The sequence below is a fragment of the Thermobia domestica genome, chromosome 13 (genome assembly GCF_964235325.1).
Source record: "Thermobia domestica chromosome 13, izTheDome1.hap1.1, whole genome shotgun sequence".
Lineage (NCBI taxonomy): Eukaryota > Metazoa > Arthropoda > Insecta > Zygentoma > Lepismatidae > Thermobia > Thermobia domestica.
The window spans coordinates 93,742,800-93,762,758 of NC_137466.1; the positions used below are offsets into that span (position 1 = coordinate 93,742,800).

The 19,959-nt window shown below is 34.5% G+C and overlaps 1 protein-coding gene across 2 annotated transcripts in view; it reads left to right on the forward strand.

Moving 5' to 3' along the window:
* Positions 1-19,959, forward strand: part of LOC145668342 (uncharacterized) — a 97,967-nt gene that overhangs the window by 54,308 nt on the left and 23,700 nt on the right. Inside the window, exon 2 of one of the 2 annotated variants that reach the window (XM_081736101.1) lies at positions 15,585-15,688. In XM_081736101.1, coding sequence (XP_081592227.1) covers positions 15,610-15,688 — 79 coding nt within the window. In that variant the 5' untranslated portion in view covers positions 15,585-15,609. The remainder of the gene's footprint in view (positions 1-15,584; positions 15,689-19,959) is intronic. The other variant, XM_081736102.1, reaches the window with a different exon arrangement.

Here is a 19,959-nt window from a genome sequence, read left to right on the forward strand (position 1 = left end):
TTTTATCTTTCATTAATTTTAAGAGGAGTAAAGGCTATATTTAAAACAAGTTCCGTGGATATTTACTGCACATTATTATGCTAGAAAGTTCTATTGAGGATTCTTGCAGGGTAATTACTGTAGTTAGGATCCTTTATATCAATTGTAGCTGCTGAAAATAACAATATTTTAACTGTATATGTGGAAATTTCTTTTGAAATCATTCAGGCATTTTATACCTCTTTGGAACGAGAGAGGTCTTATCAGGGGCGGATCCAGGACTGACTTCTGGGGGGGCGGAGGGTTGTCATACTGCTGCTTTTAAGGGCTTCAAACTTTGGGATGGGTTTTATTTATATATATAAAATAAGAAAGTTTCCTCTTCTGGGTGGGGGGCGATTGCCCCGATCGCCCCTTCCTGGATCCGCCCCTGGGTCTTATTAGACTCGGTGCTGAAAGAGAATATTGTTCCAAATAAATGAATACAAAACGTCATTAATATCACAATAGCTTAGTAAATTGATAGCCTTATAATTATATTTTCTCTTTTAACGGATTTCTTAATATCATCTCCTGTTACACAGGCCCATAGCCAGGGAGAGGCTAGAGGGGTCACTGCTCCCTTAATTATTTTTTGCCCCCTAATTTTCAAACACTCAAAATCAGTGAAATTCTTGCAATTATATTTACCAAATTCAATTCAACTTTGGGAATTTTACTCATTTCGTTGTAAAATGATATGTTTCTTGGTAGATACACCAAACATCTTCCATTGCCTTCACCCACTTCAAAAATTTCAAACCGTACCCTATTATTGCAACCATGACAAGCACTCAAGAATACCAGGTGCACTTTCAAACAGCAGCATCATAGTCCACAACTTAATCTATATTATAAAAGAGAACGCACAAATCCTTTGTTAGCTCATCACGCTAATACGGCTGAACCAATTTCTTTTATTTTTGGGGGGTTATTAGGATTTGGACTCTAGATGGTTTTTATCATATCACTTTAATTTTTAATTACCAGTGTCTTGAGATAATTGACCATTCAAGTGTCCATACGTACAAATCCTTTGTTATTAGTTCATCATAGGTAAAAATAAACGTATTTATATGCAACCCGCATGACCGTGTCACTCGGCGGGTTAACATAAATGACAGGCGCTATAATGTTAACATTTACTGCAATTTGAAAGCGAAAAAGTAAAAATTATCTAAGTAACAAAGTTTATTGCGTTCCGGGGTGACCGCAGCGAAGCGGGGTGAACGCTGCTAGTTGTGAATATAATAAATAAACTCGTCTCGCTTATTTTGGAAGGTAGAAAATTTGAGTGCAAACGTTGAATAAAACATATACTTCTACTTCGTATTGATATAATCTGAAGTTGCTGCAATACAATTTTGTTCTGATGTTTAAAAAAATAAATACTTCAATTTTAACCAATGTGAAAGAAAGTACACTCATGTCCAAAATTATTGTCGCATGTCTATAAATATGTTGTTGTAGGGATAACGAATTCGTCCGGTATTTCTTATAATGTTAGTATGTATATAATCGGCAATGACATTTATGTGGCAAATTTCATGTCAAAAAAGCAGTAAATAAGAACAATAAAACGAAAATGAAACTTTCTTATCCATTTAGCAAAATTTTGTTTTACTCATTCTAATTTCCGTATTTATAATTCTTTTCCTATAAAATTTACCACAAATAGAGGTTTTCCGATTATACACATAGTATCAGTAGTAACAGTACCCTGCAAAATCATTATATAATTATATTCCCACAAGAAGGCAATTACAGATATGCGACAATCATTTTGGACATGAGTGTACCTCGCAAAGAGCTTATATTAAGCACACAAAATTGAAACAAAAAATTACGTTCGGTTATACATATATAATAATATTCTCTTTTAAGGTTTTTCTATTAATAAATGCAAGTGCTTTGGACTCAGTACTTTTATTTCATCATTCTTAGGAGTTAATAGGGAAAAAAGTCGCGTTAAAGGCTTACGAGAAATTAATAATTTGCAAAACAATACTATAAAATAGTCCTTACCACTGGTCTAGTAAATAGATCGCGTGCGTTTGAACGTGATCTCGGGTTTGATACCAGTGGAATTATTGAAATTCGAGGGCAATGTGGTGGTTCGTATTCCACTTTAAATTGTAAGCTTCGCTGGTGATCAATATATATAGCCCTGGTGATCAAAAAAGATACTAAATTTTAACAAACAAACAAATAGTGTTTTTTAAAAATATAGATAGGAACACAATTAATCAGTTTTAATGAACATATATTTATATCATTATACAATAAAAGTTAATTGGAATGTTTTGTTGTGACAAAAAAATCTATGTCAAAATATTTTATTTATAATATTTTGTTTTCTGCAAATGAAATAATCCTGATTAATGGGACGTGTACTCACTCTGACGTTCAGTTAAATCAGTTTTTGTTTAGTGTAAATGCGATGTACAATGACGTTCCTCACTTACGTTTACCATAGCACTATATTGCTCGAAGCACCTCAATTGTATAGCATCGTGTTTTTTTTTGTTTTTTTTTTTTTAATTTTAATCTTCTTAATCTTGAATTTGTGTACTGTAATATTGTCAATATAGGATATTATGTACAAATGAAACTAGCTGTTACAGATTCTGCAAATAATAAATATACAAGTTTGTGGTATTCTTTGATATATTTGTTATTTCCCCCTTAGTATTCATTTCTGCCCCCTCTAAGAAATTAGGCTGGCTACGGGCTTGCTGTTACATGTTCTACTTGTTAAGAATACATGTTAAGCCGGATTTTCTTATTCTTCAAATTAAGGATGGAACAAAGAACACCTCAGATGCGTTTCGGAACCGGATGGTCAACTTGGCAGCGCCAAGGGGGCGAAGGGGCGTGTTTTTTTTTATTAAGGCAAATTTCAAAATTTTTTCACGCCTTTAGTTTTCAAGATATCAGATTGAAACTTTGCACACGGATTGTGCGCACCTCTGGGTATTTCTCATTTTTTTTTTTTTTTTTTTTGAGATACCTACATGAGCCCGGGCCCGAGCTCGAGGGACGCAACTAATCAGAAGGGGTTATTTGTCAAAAAAAGTTCGTTTTTTCCCGATTTTTCCAGTTCAGGTGTATGATACGGACATGTGAGTGGTACTGTTGGAAAGAGCTTGTTATACTGAAGAAAATGGCGTTTGAACCATGACTAGGTGAAATGACGCACTAATTTTTTAAAAATGTATGTATGTATAAAAAATGAGTCACTTTCAGACTTTCAAAAACTTTTTCCGCCCTTAGTTTTCAAGATACAAGATTGAAATTTTGCACACATATTGTGTACATTTAAAAAAATCAGATCCCTACGTGAACCCAGGCCCGGGCCATAGTGGCAAAAATTTTGATTTAAAAAAATCCCAATTTTACCATTTCTGGTGTATAATAGGAACAAGCAAGTGGTACAGTTCTAAAGGATGCTCTTTTCTTCTTCTTCTTCTTCTTCTTCTTCTTTTTTAACGAGATATGAAGCATGATCCTACGATACTGTTTGAGTGAAAATCTAAAATTTACCTCAAAAAGGGGAAGTCCTAAAAGGGTTCAAAAAATTAATATGCAATCGAGTGCTGTCTAATTTTAAACGACCAAAAATATAAATCCACTAAAATGGCTTACGGTCGAAGTCAGAAATGGAAAATTCAGATATAATTTAAATTTTGAGAATAAACTAAAACACTCCTAAAATCCCTTTGGAGAACTATTTTTAATGAATACTGAAAACTATGGTTATGAAGTAGAACTAGTAAGCCAATAACGTGTTTGGGTCCGTTTGTATTGTAAGTATTCTGTTTATAAATATAATATATTTGATTGTTATAGTATAGTTATCTGGCAACCCTCAGATTATGAATCGATTTTGTATAAATCTTCACAATTATGATATAAGATAAACCAGAGAGAACAATACTGTGGCAAACAAAACCAAAATCGAGTCGTGGCAAACTACACCGTGGCAAACAACACGTAATCCGTTTAAGTGTGTTCAGCCGGATGTTATCGAGTGGTATCTGTCTGATCTTTGGACAATATTATAATCATACAAAAATGAAAGGTTAATAGTTAATCTTAATTTCGGACAATACCTTATTAACCATCCTCTGTACTGTCTGTCGTCTTCCTACTGTCATAATGGAAATCTTGATTAGTGTACAAGTTGGTATCAATTTTTCTCTTTAACAGGGGAAGTGGTTATCGTATAGTATCCGCACGATAGTTAACCGCTGTAGTACAAAAATGTTGGTAAGGAGACACTGTGCCTCAGTAGTAGAGCTCAGCTCTGGCGTTAGGGATTAAGGATGGCCAGAACCGGTTCCTGGTGGAACCGGTTTTCGGGTCTGAACGGATCCGGTTCTAGAAGACCCGGTTTTTCGGATCCAGGTCTGGAACCGGTCCCTAAGATCCGGTTCTGGAACCGGGTTTTTGGATCCAGGCCCGGAACCGGTTCCAGAACCGGTTCTGAAACCGGATCTCCGAGAACCGATTCCTCGCGGAACCGGTTCCGCCGGAACCGGGTCTTTGTGGCCATCCCTACTAGGGATCTCTGGTCCGATCCTAGGACATGTGTTTTTGGTGAACAAAATCGTGGATTTTCTTGGAGTTTTTCTTTTGCACATTCTCATTCCACCAACTCTTTCATAATCATTCATTTTTATTACTTATCCATGTCATTTAGCCTAAAGGGAATAATCGTACGACGTTAAACTAGATATTTCATTTCATTTCAAGAATATTTTCCAGCGGTAGTTCTTCCAGTTTGTTTTGTTGCCTTTCGTAAGTATTAGATGCATACGAGTATTTAACAGTAGAAATACCCAATGGGGGCCTCTGAGGCCCACACCTCTTGGTTTTTAATGTAACCCAGAAATACCTTGGTGTTCCTAGGGCACTTATGAGACAATCATTCTGATTAGAGTGTAACACCTCTACAATACCGACACTACATAAGACGAGATCAAGGCTTGTAGCCAGAACACTAGACAAGATAACTTTCAGGGTGGTGGGCTAACATGATATCTCCTTACGTTCATACCAACGAACAACTGAAGAATTCAGAAGGGGAGTCTGAAGCTGGTCGCCGAGAGGCTCAGCCCCGTGTTGGTAGTTTGAGGGAAATTGCCCTAATATAGAGAAATGTTATGGGTAAATTTAGCCAAAAAAAGGGTAAAAGGGGATTTTTTTTTTATAAAACTTGAAAATCCAGGGAAATTCTCGGGCTAACTGATTGACCAATATAAATCCTTAATTTTTTCTTTGTTCTTCAGAAATAAATCAATACAACGGCAATAGTCTGTGTGTGCATGTTCAAAGTAGTATAATTTGCCCCCATTGTTGGCCGTGTATATTGTGTGTATTTTTTTTTTTTTGTGAAAAAGTCAAGGAAAGAATAAATAAATAAATAAATAAAAGCAAATAATAAAATAAAATTTGGTTGACACTTCCTTTAATATAGCTAAATTAATCTCTATAATTAACTTCTATAATAGAAACTGAACTCTCAACAAAGTAGGGAAAATTTGATAAGAAAAGGTAAAAATTTGTATCGGTTGAGGGAAATTTTGTTAAGGAAACCTACAAATATTGGCTCAGCCCCTTGGCCACCACCTACCTACGGACCTGATGAGATCTGGTATTTAAACTAGGATTCGATCAACACCTGCTGGGGTCAAACCCGGAGTCACACGTGCAGAAAGAACACGCATCAGCTCGCTTGATCACAAAGAATCACGCTATAATAATTACATCCGTTTCTTACAATAACATGTCTAATGTTATTTCTGTGAAAGTTAATATTTAGTTTATTCTGCAATTCAGCAAAATATGACTCAAACTAACAGACAATTGATTCTAATGAGTCTGCATTTTGTGGCAATACGATATACGTAGTTTTTTTTTTTTTTTTTTTGTATCACGCTGATTTGAATAATACCCACTCAGCAAGGTCATTTTTTAAATAATTATTTAATACATTGTCTACGGCCTCTTCATTCGAAAAAGAATGCAATATGGCAATAGTAGAACAGTTTTTAACACTAAATCAGTATAACAACGAATTCAAAGAAACACATAAATAAGTTGTCATTGGTCACAGTGGTTTGCCACTGCGTGATATAACCGTATAGAGAAAGGAACTAAAATGTTAAGGAAAGGGTGGAACTCTAGATACTTTTGAATTATGCTGGAATTTACAGTATAATGTATCGAAAAAGCAATATATGTATATGATTCATGTGTTGATCATGGGTTTATAACTAATTTTTATCACATTTAAAATTGTTTACCTAGCAGGAGAAATACTTTAATTTTATTGTATCAGTTACAAGAATTTATATTCTGTATTTATAAACTTACAGAATGTTGACACACAATTTTTTTAATTCTTATTAACTCGTATTCTAATCTAATATAACTAACCAAAATATCTTTGGAATCTATGAATTGATTATAATGACCTCTAGTACGCTCAGGTTTAATTCCATACGGAATAAATAGAAGTTTATGAGTAATGACATAGGAGCCATTTTGAGGATATCCGTTTCTATCATCTTGATTGGCTAATCGTCTGTGTCAGTGTTCTCCATTGCCTATTCCATTCTCGATTGGAGAATTGGTTGTACATTCCTCGTACAACTTCCGTTTACGTTGATTCTATACCATGTGAAATTTATATTGGTTTCTCAGGACTTTTCCATTCTTTTTACTGTCCTTATTCCATCAAATCACATTCTTTACTTATTATTATAAGTTTCCTTCAACCAGAAATAAACTAATCAGATGTCTCACTTTGTCGGTACAATTCTGCTTAAAAGCGAACGTGTCTTGATGTACCACTATCTGTCAACCAGGACCCTTTTAAAATAGGTTCTAAGGGAAATACAGCCACCAGGCTGGTTCATAAATTTAAAACTTGCTCTTTTTTTTTTTAATTGAATAGAAAACTGTTTGAAGTTTCCTGAAAACTATTATTTGGTACATTAAGCATATAGTGAGTTCAGATATAAACAATTAATTAACCACTTTTTGTCTTATTTATTGACTTTCCAATAACCGGATGGTTATCGATTAAGTTTATGTACTCATTGATAGTAACCAAGTGCTGTATTTTCTTCAATTATATTTTTCAATAACGCAAGTACCCGTTCTTCGCACGGTTTGAATAATATGCAATTTTCAACATAGTAGAGTAGTGTGGGCTTTAAGTGGTTCTGGTATTTTACTTTTTGAACTTACAGAATGTGTGACCCCTAGAATCCCCCTCGTGTCAAAAATAAAAAGAAACTTTATACGCGATTAGGTTTGGTGAAGATCTATGTGCATAACATTTGGTGGCTCTAGGTGACTCCTTTCTATGTGAAAAGTTGATGACAAACAGACATCTGTTGAAATATACAAAATTGACAGATTTCTACTCCAATCGATGAGGGTGGCAGGAAAGCCTCAAGTAGAAGATAAACATTCTTCCGTCAGTATTGAATAATTGTGGCCATATTGCGTTAAAATCGAATAGCTGTAACAGAAATTGTCGATGAAAATCTTTTTTAATCATTAAAACGGATAGGAGAGAAGAGGACACTTCTAGCCAACATCCTTCGTAGGAAGGCCAATTGGACTGGACACATCTTGCGAAAAGAAACTGTCTTCTTCATAACGCCATAGAAGGAAAGATGGGAGGAAAACGAGGAATCGGAAGAACACAACTGATCGATGATTTAAGACAGAGAAGAAAATATTAGGAGTTAAAAGAGGAAACTGAAGATCGAAAAACATGGAAGAAACACTTCCAGGCTTAAATCTAAAATTGAAAAAGAAAAAGAAAAAAACTCATTACTCCCAGTACCTGCCGAAAGACAGAATACTTAGTAATGATAATCGTTTAAATAAGAAAAGTTAAATGTTTTGGCGAACTTACCCCTGTTTACATCTTTGTCTTTGGCCATTTTTGAACCATAAGGAATAGAAATAATTATGAGGACTTAAAGAAGCTATACATTGCATTGGATCAGAACCGATTAACTTTTATGTAGGTTACCAGTGGCGTATTTAGGGAGGAGGGCTTCCGGGCTTAGGCCCTCCGAAATCTTACTTACTATAGTAAAGTATATGAAATATCTTGCAGAATTTTCACATTTTCAGGCAAAGTCCCCCCCCCCCCGAAAATTAACAAATCCCTCCCCGAAACAAAATCGTAAATACGCCACTGTAGGTTACACTGAAAAATCGTTTTGCATCACATTATATAGTTTAGAAACTGGTAACATGCGATAGATTTTTTCTTTTTATCCCATTTTACCGCCTTTATCTTAACGGATTTCAACCTCAGACAATGGCTATGTACGAAGATTAGAAGAAGGTATATACCTAGTTGCATCCAAAACAGATGAATTTGATAAGTTATCATGGAGGAGACAGACAGATAGATAGATAGATGGATAGATGGACAAACACTTTGCAAATTAAGTCGAATGGCAGAGTCTTGCTATGGTCACTTCAATTCTCTGGACGCGAGCAAAATATTAGTTCATTAGGGAGGAAACACTTCTCTGATAAATACTAAAAATAGAAGATTTTGTATATTAGTAACATTATGTTTGTACAAATAATTGTTTTATTCGTCTTCTTAGACCATTAGATACATTTTTCCCCTTAGTTTGTAATGATAAAGTTGTAGGTTTTGTAGGTAAAACTTCCTTCAAGAGCCGCCACTGGTCTGTAATGTGAACGCTCATTTTATTCTCAGATCGACATCTTTATTATTTTGTAAAACAAAATTCTCAGGACAGCACATTTTAAAGAGATATCCAAGAATGTCCAGAGTTCGTCAGTATCGAACTTTGTCGTTATGATTATTTTAGCATGAAGGACATAACTGTAAATGTTAAACTAAGGATATTATTGTAATTATTTTAATAAAGTAGGCGAACAGCACAAAACACTATTTTTGCAGGTTTTTTTTTTTTTTTTTTTTTTTTTTTTTTTTTTTTTTTTTTTACATAGATCATGCTTATAAAATAAGAAGTAATTATATTGAAAGAATTATTTGGTAATGTTGATAATCTAAACATGGGTTGTATGAATAAATTAATGAAGTTCTTTCTACACTGTGTTATGGTCTACATATATTGATTTTTCTTCAGGTTACTTGCCTGAGGTACAGCACACCAGTATAAAAGTTAAATGTGAAGTGCTTTGCTTTCATAATACTTGTCAGGTTTCTTAACTGTACATTCCTGTGCACACAATTGCATTGGCTACCATCCAACATACACAGAGATCAGCGAAAATTTTTTTCAAAACTTTTTGTCCAGCGGGTTTTATCCAGAGCTTTTTTTTTTATTCTATTCTTGATGAATTTGTGTTCATGCACAGATTACCGACATCACCTATAAGAATAAGGTAAGAGACCAGGCGATTGTTAAAAGGTTTTTTTTTTCTTCTTTTGAACAACATAAAACGGATGTTGTTTCTCGCTGCAAGAATTCTTACATGTCCGGTACATTTTACCCAATGGTAGTGATTACAACGCGAAAAGAAGATAAACAGGTGACATTTCCGGCAGGGTCGTTGGTCTTCATGACTCAATATTTCTTTGTGTTTTCTTGGGAGATACACTACAGATCTATTAGGTACTTACAGTAATGTACAGCCAAAGTATGCATTCGACCCGCCCCGTACTTGTTCTTCTTCTTTTAATATTTACGATCGAAAGACCAATACCAACAATTCATTACTTTTCTCTCTGTAATATAAAGTATACAGGGCGTTGCAATGCTGTAGCAATTTTTGAACTAATGGATAGAGTTTGATGAAATTATGTAACACGCAAAAATCAACAAGTGAAACGTTGTTTAACAAATTCTCCAATATCACATGATTAACACCGTTGCCAACACAACTTTAAATTGTATTTTTTAAATGGAACTAAGCCACATAAAATGCTTCTTGTCGAGTATTATACTATGTGGGTCAGAAAAAATGGATGTCACGGAAAAATAATGAAAAAAAAAAAACACTCGAAGCTTTCGAAATGTGGGTATGGACAAGAATGGAGAGATTTGGCTGGGTCGAGCGTAAAACGAATGAGAGGATGGGGGAGAAATGAACAGTTTTACATATTATTACGAAGAGGGAGAGACAAACTGGTTGGGACATTGGCTAAGAAAGAAATCTATCATGAGGGACTTGCTAGAGGGTATGGTGGCAGGAAAGAGAGGGACAGAACGAAGGAGACTACAATTAATAGACGATATCAAAAGAGAAAAATCTACCTGAAGACGAAGAGGTTAGCGGAAAATCGGGGGGCATGGAAGCATTTCAGTTGCGGCAAGTGACCTGCCAATAATGACAGAATACCTATGATGATGATGATGATGTCAGATTAATACACATTTCCAATCTACAAGTTAAACGAAAAACTTCCAATATCACATTTCTAAATCAGGGTCAGAAACATCCAAATTTTGCAGACATCTATACCAGTAAGAACACAACTGAGATTGATGTGTCAATGATCATTGGAAATACTTTAGTGTCGAATACTATTAAGTACTATCATATAACATGTTTGTAACAAATGGAAACAAAATTACAAGGAATTGAAATTTTTACTTTCCTCAAAATTTTGGGTTTTATTTCGAAAAACGTGTTTGAAAAGTATTAAGTATCACATCCAATCACGTAACTGGTGTCCAATAAACGTGAAGAACAGGGAGGCAAGGTGGCTCAGTGGTAGAGCATTCAGCTCTGGTGAGTGGGGTCGCTGGTTTGATCCCAGCTCGCGCCAAGTGGGCTTTGTGGTGGACAAACACCGTATTCGTGGGTTTTCTCTGAGTTCTCCCGTTTCATCCCACTTTATTAATTCCACCATTGCCTTCATTTCTCATCATCATTGTCTCCTTTAGCCTAGCCGCCATAATCGTGGGACGTAAAACTGAAAGCTTTCATTTCATTTTTAAACGTAAAGAACATAATACCGTTTACAGCAATTTGATATATAAACCCCTTCCAGAGATATGATTAACGTTGGTGATGTTAACACTGCTATAAACTGTGTAATTGCAAGAACTTGTAATTAAAATTACCAAAAATTGTTGCTGTAATGTCATAGAAGTAGACAAAAAAAAAAAAAAAAAAAAAAAAAGCAATTTTCCAGAACTACGTGTTTTAAGCAATCTCGTATAGCAATCTCTAATTCTTATTTCTCACATCTTCGGAACGGTTTGAAATATCAAATTGCTGTAAATGGTGTTATGATCTTTACGTTTATAGAAAATCCTCTGAATGATTGAATGCAATTCTTATTTAAGCACTTTTCGAAATAAAACTTTTTGAAGACAGTAAAAATTCCATTTCCTTGTAACTTTGTTCCTACCTGATAGAAACATATCATATCACAGTCATAATGTTTGACTCTAAACTAGTTGCGGTGTGCGTTAACATGTCTGTCTCACTTTTGTTATTATTGTTGTAAAAGCCTCCAAAATTTGTATGTTTACGAATGTTTGTGATACTGTATTCTCCTTAATTTGTAACATGGGATAAAAGATGTGGTATTGTAAGATTTTGCAGGTAGAGCTTAATTATTCAATAAATCACATCTTATTAAATAAACTAAATCCAACCAAAGATCTTGGAGTTACGTTTGATACGAAACTTACATTTAATAACCATGTGCTGAACATAGTTAACGAATTTGTTAAAAAGTTAGGGTTCAAAATTAGAACTGGAAAAGGGAGTTGAACAATAGCACCATACTAACAAAAATGTATTGCTCCATGTCCGATCAAAACTAGAATACTCTGCTGTGATCTGGAACCCATGGCAACAGCAATATCGACACCAACTGGAAAAAAGTACAATTTAAATTTATCAGATAATTGGCATACAACAGAACTGAAACCTATCCATCTTACGAGAATTATATTTACATTAATAGACAACTTCTGTATCCTTACACTCGAACAAAGAAAATGTGATAGATCTGATCTTTCTCCATAAAATAATATAAAACGAGTTCAACTGTACGGATCTGATAGTGACACTAAATTTTCATGTCCCGGCAGTTAAAACTCGTGTTGACAACTCTGGCCTGTTCTATTGAAGAAAGAAAAAGAAAAAAAGAAAAGAAAAAGAGCAAGAACCAACGTATTATTGAAGTCACCATTCTAGAGACTATGCTCTTCTTATAAGAAAATATGTAAAGAACGCAAAGAAATTGACATCTGTAGTATGAACTATAATATGGTATTATAAATTTACTCTGTAACACACGAATAGTGTAATTGGACCTAGGCCTGTTATGTTGTTCATAAATAAATAACCAAACAAATTCATAATAATTTCACGCACACTTCCATTCTAACTAGAACTCTGATATTTTATACAGACACGGTGGAAACACAACATTCTCAGATCATTTTCGCCGTGACTTTTACCGTTTTAATTACTGCAAAAATTAATCATTTAAAATTAATGGTCGATCGCCTGCTGCTTATACAACCCAAATATCCAAAGAAATGTGGCTGGTTGCAGACAAGTAGGCGTTCTGCTGATTGCGTATCAACAAATTTGAGCATTCGTAGGAGCTGTTTCTCATGCACTATTTTCAAATTAATGATGGTAGAGTAAAGAATTGATTGGAAACTATTGAATGTATTAATAAATAAATAAATAAATAAATAATAACCGTAAAAAGAACTTTTCAAAACGATGCTTACAAAACGCTACTAAAAGCAGAAAAATAATAGAATACACTAAATACGACAAGAGAGAAAATATATTTTTCCTTGTATGTTGTAAAATGAAGACACTAACGAGGGAACCTATCCAAGTGCAACTCTGACTTCGAGTCGAGACTATGGTCGTTGGATACCTTGTCCCAAAAGAACATAACACGAAAAGTGATACATCCTCGATCGCAACCGTTGCAGAGATATAAGCGTGAAAAGTTAGAAATTGAGCTCCATACTATACATTACAAAGTCAGCTTCCGGGTCAGATTTTTCGGAAACGGTCAGGTAAGGAAACGCAGCGAATACATATCAAATTAGTGTTGGGAGCCCACCACCTTTTGAATGAAAAAAATGTTGCCCCCGGGGCACTCGCAGGGTCCCAGGCGGGGTCCAACTCAAAATTGGCAAATGGAACCGGGGGTCAAGTAGCATATTGTATGAAAGCTATTGTTAAATAAAAGAAGATAGAACAAATCTCAACTCTCTATGATGACCCTGTGCAAACGGGCAACTGGTCAAAATGTCAATACAACCTACATCAGACAATATATGGCCACTCTTCTAAATCCGTTAAGTTGAGATTTGTTCTATCTTCTTTTATTTAACAATAGCTTTCATACAATATGCTACTTGACCCCCGGTTCCATTTGCCAATTTTGAGTTGGACTCCGCCTGGGACCCTGCGAGTGCCCCGGGGGCAACATTTTTTTTCATTCAAAAGGTGGTGGGCTCCCAACACTAATTTGATATGTATTCGCTGAGGTTCCTTACCTGACCGTTTCCGAAAAATCTGACCCGGAAGCTGACTTTGTAATGTATAGTATGGAGCTCAATTTCTAACTTTTCACGCTTATATCTCTGCAACGGTTGCGATCGAGGATGTATCACTTTTCGTGTTATGTTCTTTTGGGACAAGGTATCCAACGACCATAGTCTCGACTCGAAGTCAGAGTTGCACTTGGATAGGTTCCCTCGTAAGACTAAAAATAATTGCTCCCGAAACCTCAATTTTAGAAAGAGTGCCCAATGATTTTAATTTTAGTTTCATTATTTTACAACACACATATACACAAGAAAATTAATCTTTTCAGTGTATTCTCATCAAAAAACATTGTTTTCAGAAGATTTTCTTTTTCGGTTTTTATTTGACATGAACGATCATCCATCTATAGCATGATATAAATATAAACAACTTTTGAATAAAATTCGACCTCGAAGAGCGTATGCGTCAATATTTGATATAATTTAACACATTTTTCTTTAACCGCTGTACATGAACACACGAAATTTTGAATTTGGGAGAATTTTGGGTGACAGAATTCTAATATATATTCTGGCAATAGATGGCTGGCTGCATTAACGGTGAATATTTGGTGCCCAAAATTAAGTTTTAGTGAGCTACAACCTAGAAATTGTCTTACGTATTAATTTGTTTCTAAGTATTTTTTTTTTTTTTTTTATATAAGTGAAATAAAAGTTACAACAGAAGTTGTAGCAATGACAGCACTTACACATCTGGATTCCCTGTTATATGTTATAATTGCTTTAAACTTAATCGTTCACTATAAATGATACTAATGTCACTGTATATTCCACACATGGTATCAATACACTTAGATATATAAGTTTCAAAGAATAAAAACAATTATTAAAGACCTTAAAATATTTTTGAATGTAGACTCTTCAATAATAAAATAATAATATATCCTATAATTCTTTAATTGTATTACTCAAAAAATAAGTAAATAATATACCGGTATTTCAAGAAAATTAAAACAAACTATCAACTATTATTGGCAACGAACAACTTATTTTGAACGCCAGAAATAATCGTATTTCTCGATTTTCTCAAAAACTAAGCATAAGAATTTACCCTCAAGTATGTGATTTTGTTAAGTTCGATTTAATATATCGACTGATATGTGTCTCATCTTTGACCACTAGCGCAAATCCCGGGGGAATCAGGGGGACATGTCCCCCAATCTTAGAACTGAGAGGGGTTGTCCCTCAATAATCCGATTTGAAATGTGTTTTTTTTGGGGGGAGAAAGGTAATGATTTGTGTCCGACTGCTATTTCACCTTCATCGGCTGATATATAATACACAACAGGTTCACCTCAGAAATCAGATTCATCTACCATAATATGACTCTCATCTCCCTTCCCTCCTAGAATAAGCCTCAAATCTGCCCCCCTCCCAATGTTAAAGGCAACTCTGTTCCCTTGATCCTTCACAGCATTGCTTTTCAACTTCATAAATATTTTGGACATTGCTTAAAAATAAGCATTATGGGAAGATCTTACCCGTCCCCCCATGTTGAAGACAGATTTGTGCAAATATTTTTGCTTTTATTATTATTATTATTATTATTATTATTATTATTATTATTATTATTATTATTATTATTATTATTATTATTATTATTTCTTTTGTAAACACTAACAATATTGTTGAAATAAATGGTGAAGTCAGACATTTTGCTACTACGGGGAATAGGCTGTGAGCCTTTCCTGGGGAGGAGATATATATATTTTTCTGTAAGTGTTCTTGCTTCCGTATCTGGTTTAAGTGTTTAACGTTCATCCAAAGAAACTGATTTCCTCCGAAAGGTAATTACCCCACAACTTCGGTCTCTCACTCTAGTTCATTCCTGGAACCGTTTTCTCCATCCCAAAGAGCATAACTGCAAGATATTAAACAAAAAGTATCATGTAATTTTAAATATATTTAGCTTGTGCTTTACAAAATAATTTTCTCAAACTATAATACAAGATCAATCTATTAATGTTCTGTTTTTCTATATTCTTTTAGCAGATAGTAGCAGTAATTATCAACAATGGATTGGAGGCTGCTTCCACTACTTATATCATTGTTACAGTTTCTAACAGTCAACACATTGCCAATAGTTGACCCAGGTAAAGTCTCGTTTTCTTTTAATAAAATTAAATTGCTCTGTACTCTCAAATTTTGTCGTATGTTGTCAATAGCAAATCTATATTTACAGTTTTCATTATAAGCCAGCATCTGTTTGTGGCCTGTAAAACTAGCGGTTGTAATATCAAGGCATGGATACACACGCTAGCGCCCTTTGTATTCCCGAGTGTAAGGACAGGAAAGTGCCTTTTGACTTACGTTCATATTTATTGATTTGAGTTTACTTTTGCTGTTATAACTTTTTTTTCGCTGTACTTTTAACGATATTGAAAAATTACTAACCAACGCAAATTTAAAACTTTTTTCTATAAAACCCGAGCTTAAACACTGGAAAATCCAACACATAGGCCTATGGCAGGATTAGGCTCGCAATCAAGTAGGAGGCTAGGGGATAACCTATCTAAATTTTCCCTGCCCTCAGACGAAATTGCGTCATTATGTGCTATGTTATTTAGATATTTGTAAGATATACTTTGTTTTAAATTCATTTTGATCCCTCTGAGAACATACGAAACATAAAGAAATACAGAAAATGGCTAAAATGACGACTGATAGATGGGGAGCTATTTTCTTTTACGTAGGTTTCTTGGTAATTTGTCAATAATATCATAAACAAAACGTAGCGAGTACAGCTGAATGATGGTAATTGTAGTAAGAGAAATGGCACGAAACACATGGATTTAGGAAAGGGTGAAGCAGAGGCACAACTTGTGTGTGTGAGGGGGAAGACGACTGCCCTCCCATTTAAGCTCTCCTTCGTTGGAAGGGGCCGACTTCAGGATAAAACTTTCTTACGAACATGAATATATAAGTGAGGCATGGAATAAATTCACCACATTAAAATAATAACAATAATAATGAAACGAAAATGTGATTTGGGCCCGTTTCAGTAAAATGTTAGAACATCCAAACATAAATATACATACAAGTATGTTACGCGTGTAAGTTATGTTAAATATTGTCCCCGCGATTTCATTTGTAAAGCCCAGACTGGAATTGGCTCAACATACACTGAGAAAAATCCGTTCTCCGGACAGCGGTATATTGTACAAATATACAGAATCCTCTCGCTTACTACAGAAATCAGTATGGAGCATACGTTATCCATATGCTACATATGCACTGCTCTTAGATGTTATATCATGCCGTTGCAGGATGGCTGACATCTAACAGTTTTTCGTATATCACATGTTCATACTTATATTACATTTCTCAGCTATATGATACTCGTATATGCGTCCATTTGCATGTGAGATCCTGACCGGCTATGTTGTTTCATACGGAAAGTACGATAGATGGAACACTTATACGGAAAGTATTATAAAACATGCGTTTTCAGTTGTACGTCTGCTATAAGTTAAGTCCAAAAACTACAGGAATTACATGTAACGATCAGGCACGTAGCCAGGATTTCGTGAAGGGGGGGAGTGGTCTGTGACATGAAATACTGTGGTCATCACACCAGGGGCTCCATCATTCTAAACTATTTTACTGGAATATATATTGGTTTGTTTAGCCAGGATTTCTTAAAGGGCGGGGGGGGGGAGGGGCAGTGACCTGAAATTCTGAAGGCCCAGGACCTCGATCAATCTAAACTACTTTACTATCAACATATATTGGTTTGATAGGACAATAAAATGAGGATATGTTCGTAAGTATTTTAATAACAAACTATGAAGAAATCTCGAGTAAAAAAATAAAAAAAAAAACGTATTGAAAAATATTATACAATATTTACGTCCTTCCTTTGTTTATTCAAATATAACAATTTTCCTTTCATTATGACCTCAAGTATTATAAAAGGCACATAATCAGTATTATAAAAAGTACATAGTCAATCATGTCTTGTAAAATATTTTACAATATCTGCATTTCTTTCACTGTTGAATCAAATGTTAACAGAACTTTCTTTCCACATAATTTTTTGTTTTTATTATTTCTTCAACTACTGTCTGTTCCAAATGACAGGTTAAAGGAGCAGTAGAAAATTGTTTTTGGAATAACATGTTTGATACTGCAAGGATGTGAGGGCAAAAAATTATGATTAAAAAAAACGTTCACGCTGTTATACAACGGCACTATGCTTTCGGAAGCTTGAAATTTCTCTGACTAGTAGCAGAAATTCTGAGAATCCCGTAACTTTTCTAGAAATTTCAAATTCCCTGACTCTTCCAGGATATCTCGCTTACCTCGCCACCATGTATTGCAAGTAATACAAATCTCTTCATAAGAAAGAGTAACCAAAAGCTACCTATAGTTTATTTTTAACGCTGATCCTTCATTTTCTCATTTCATTTTGTTTCATCCTTCCTTATTTTTTTTTCATTTCTGGTCTCGAAGGGAGGGGAGGGGGTCCGGACCCCTTCCCTTGGCTACGTGCCTGGGTGAGGTGTCAAATTCTTAGCTTCATTAGAAGCCGTAAGAAAAAAAAAAGCATTTTTCCTAACTCCTTACTCTAATTACATGACAATGTTCGAACTTCCATAGATGACAATCGTTACGTATATTAATAAACATCATTAATAATCATTAATTACCCTATAATTATACTCTTTTAACCATTTCTCTTTTTAAAAAATGGGAAAGGAGTAGTTTAGTCATGTGGTTAAGTTTTCTTTGAAATTTTCCCTAAACACTTATAATTTTGTTCTTATTTCATAAATAGATGTTTTAATACTAACTACAGAATGACTTGATTTAATGTAATAAATGGGAGCGAGAAATTTCAGTGAGACGGTCCACACCTCTTATTTTATTGTTTATTTTATTTATTTATTGAACAAATTCCCAGATACAGCATAACTTTGCCATTTTACACAGGGACATGCTAACAAAAGAAAGAAAAAAATAACAATAACAACAACATAGAAAAAAAGAGTGTAAAAGTAAAACTATTCCGTCAAAACTCGTTTAATTGCTCTTTCAAACACTGGGTAGCTCGAAAAAAATGTCCACATCAATTGTTACTTGATTATAACAGTTTGGTATTCTATAAAAAAGAGACCTCTGTATGATAGCCAACCTAGGACGGGCAAGATGGAATAGGTGGGTATTCCGGGTGATGTGGGAAGGAACACGTAAGGATAGTTCCTGAAGTAATTTTGTTTTTAAATAAACATTTTCCTAAATTTTTCGGATATTAGTATTTAAATAGTTTTTTTTTTTTTCATTTGACAATCACTAAATTACGTAATAAGAATAGTATGAAGAGCCTACACGCTTACCTTGCTTAGGTTAAGGAATAAACAGTTTAATAATATTTGGTGCGAAAGAAATTGTGACCAAGTAAATTAAAGAAAAGTAATAGTTCCATTATTTTACTAAAACATTATGCTACTTATAACATATTTCAGTAAATAAAATTCCATTATAGGATGTGTCTCAAGCAGAGATTTCAGTGGGAAGGGGGGGGGGAGAGAGAAGATGAATTCCATCCCAACCTGGAGCTACAAAAATCCTCGCTGGAGCATATCTCTGATCATGTTCAACTATGGTTATCAGTATTTTTGCAGCATCCGGCTTATGTTAAAAGATTTCCCTTAAGGAAAATCGTCTGAAATAATCATTGCTCTCAATCATCCAATAGGATTGTGTTAGTCTTTGTGATTAGCAGTGACTCGTTTTCATATCATTATAACATCTACATTCTATTAGGATTATATCATGTTGATTTGATGTTAGATGATATGAGGTCAATACAAAAAAATACAAATGTTTTATTTAAAGCATTGCAGGGAGATGGGATTAGAAGTAAATGCAGAGAAAACTAAATATATGGAAATTTACCGTGACCATAATACTGCAAATTATGGATACGTTAAAATATAAACACTTTCGACAAAGAGGATACTTTCAAAGATCTAGGATCAACATTAACCAGAACGAACCATATCACAAAGAAATTACACGTCGACTGGAAACAAGGAATTCATGTTATTATTCACTCCAAATTCTTTTGTCTTCGCGAATTCTGTCGAAGTATTTGTAGCTTAACATACAGTATATATAGCGATAATAATGCTTGTCGTGCTATACAGTTCCGAAACATGGTCGCCTGCTTTGAGAGAAGAATGAAGACTAAAAGCATTTGAAAATTAAAGATCCGAAGAAAATATTTGGACCCAAAAGGGACGAGAATGGGGAATGACGGAAACTTCATAACGAGAAACTGTACAGTTTATACCATTTACCTAACATTTAAGCTCATTAAGTCTAGAAGACAGGTGGGCAGGTCATGTACCCAAAACAGAAG